At 43.3% G+C, this 2,046-nt stretch overlaps 1 protein-coding gene across 1 annotated transcript; it reads left to right on the top strand.

The window, feature by feature from the left end:
• Positions 1–612: 612 nt before the first annotated feature.
• On the top strand, positions 613–1,705 carry LOC306976971 (uncharacterized protein). Its single transcript, XM_079575119.1, has 2 exons — positions 613–1,171; positions 1,242–1,705. The coding sequence occupies exons 1-2, from the start codon at positions 991–993 to the stop codon at positions 1,457–1,459; spliced, it is 399 nt and encodes a 132-aa protein (XP_079431245.1). The 5' UTR covers positions 613–990; the 3' UTR covers positions 1,460–1,705.
• Positions 1,706–2,046: the final 341 nt, after the last annotated feature.

The following is a 2,046-nucleotide window of genomic DNA, read 5'->3' as shown; positions in this document are numbered from 1 at the left end:
ATTGTCAAACATTGCAGGTGTATTTTAAACATGACATCAATAAACCCCAGTACAGTGGATCACAAAACGAGCCCTGAATCCGCTCAGAACTTCACGCACGTGAGCGCAGTGACCACAGAAGGTAAGCCTATGTGATGCCTTTACATTTATTTTATGAATGAACAATTTGACTTTTGTTTTTAGCGCATGGTCAGGCCTCCCACAGAGGCCACGTGCCGAAAGAAGGCAATGCTTCCTGGTGTTCATGACTGTTGTGAAAGTTCTATGTAATCAAATAAGTTTATTATGATAAGCTAATCTAACCTAATTATTTCCATGTTTGCTTATTCTTGCTTTAGCCAAAGTCAAAATCTTATAGCGTTGAATCTTATAACATCTTATCTTAAGCTATAAATTGTGTGAAACCAACGATAATAATTTAAAAATAGCCTGTTTTAAACCTCCAGTGTTATATTTATCTTTAGTTACAGAGAACTGAGCAGGACGTTCTTTGTAGGTTAATCGCTGACATTAGTGCATAACAAATGTATAACATCAGACATCATGGGGTCAATTTAACCTATTTCTCCTTTTGTAAAAAAAAGAAATCTTACATTTAACCCAGTAGTAATGTAAAAGATGGTGTCTCACACTGTTTTCAGGCTGTTACCAGTGAGGACTTTGGACACAGTGTGTTATGAACATGTTCTTTTTGCTTGTGGCTTTATGGAGAGTCTTGTGACTGCTCGTTGCTGAGGGTGAGCTCTGAGGAAGTGCTGTTTTCAAAGCGCTCACAGACATGAGGATTATAAAAGGCCACACAGCAGCAGCAGCTACATCATTTAAACAGACGAACCAGCAGGACTAGACTTTCAACACATCAGGCTTTTTAACTGCGTCCTGGGACTTCACACCTGTTTACTTTTGGCCGAGGGGCTTTCAGGAGCAGGTCACTCTCTGAGTGATCACTTTAGTCAGTCACAGATTTGTTCTAGTTCATCTGGATCCATCATGAGTAGATATAACAGCGACCTGACGCAGCGGGAGCAGGAGCTGCTGAAGCTGAGACGGGACAGTGACACAAAGGCTACAGAGCTGGCGAAGATGGAGAAGATGCTACAACAGACCAAGAGCCTTTTGGACAAGAAGGGCGAGAGTGGGTCCGAGAGCAAGGACCTCCAGGAGAACATGGGTCAGTATTACTCCCTGTGGGTGTTATAGTTTACATGACAATGTGCTGAGTGTGTGGCCTCTCTGTTCAGTGGAGGACCTGGAGGAGAAAGTGCGCTCCAATCGGAGGTACAGGAGGAACTCGCTGCACCACACGCAGATGCTGGAGAGTCAGATGAAGACGGTGAAGGGGGAGCTGGTCGGGACTCTGGATCATCTGCAGGAGCTGAGGAACGTGCTGCGGCGCTCTCAGCAGAAGGCAGAGGAGAGAAAAGTCGCCATGGAGAAACTGGCAGCTGGACTCAGGTGAAACAGCGGGCGCTAATGTGGGTCTAGCCCTGAAAACTCAAAGCCTGCCCTCGCCCCGCGGAAAAGCCTGGGCTGTAGGTCACAAACCACAGCTCTAAGATAACAAAAGAAGATCGAGCTGCTTTGTTTGGTCACTTATTATTTGGACAGATACTCCAGTGTGTGGTGCCACAACTAATACAATAACAGAAGTGTTCTTTTTTTTTTCTTGGTAAACTTCTTTTGCAGGTTTTCTCTGATAAACTATATACTATTAGGTTTGTTTGGTGAGACTTTTGCCTGAAATACTAATAAGATAAGTATGAAATGAGAAGTAAACTCTCAACAACACTAATAAGAGCCAATATCCCATTACTATCACACACACTTTATTTGTTGTTGCTGATTTTACTTTTGTGGCTAATGTTTGCTGCAATCCATGTAATAAACATGAATAAAGTGTTTTCAGCATTTTGTATTTTGTGGGGTCAACAAAGTAAACCCAGCTCTGGGAGATTCAGGATTGGTTTTGATATTTTCCCGCGGCCTGCTCCTCTTGACTCGGAAGGTCAGACATTAAGAATATCGCTGTGAATCCCCCGCTGTCAT

This window comes from Gobius niger (genome assembly GCF_951799975.1).
Source record: "Gobius niger genome assembly, chromosome: 17".
NCBI classification, from domain to species: Eukaryota; Metazoa; Chordata; class Actinopteri; order Gobiiformes; family Gobiidae; genus Gobius; species Gobius niger.
The sequence above is the reverse complement of the archived record's forward strand: the minus strand, read 5'-3'. Positions and strand labels throughout refer to the sequence as shown.

Coding starts and splice junctions, on each gene's coding strand:
- LOC306976971 (XM_079575119.1), top strand. CDS start 991: ATGAGTAGATATAACAGCGACCTGACGCAGCGGGAGCAGGAGCTGCTG. Junction 1,172..1,241: donor GGACCTCCAGGAGAACATGG/GTCAGTATTACT, acceptor CTCTCTGTTCAG/TGGAGGACCTGGAGGAGAAA.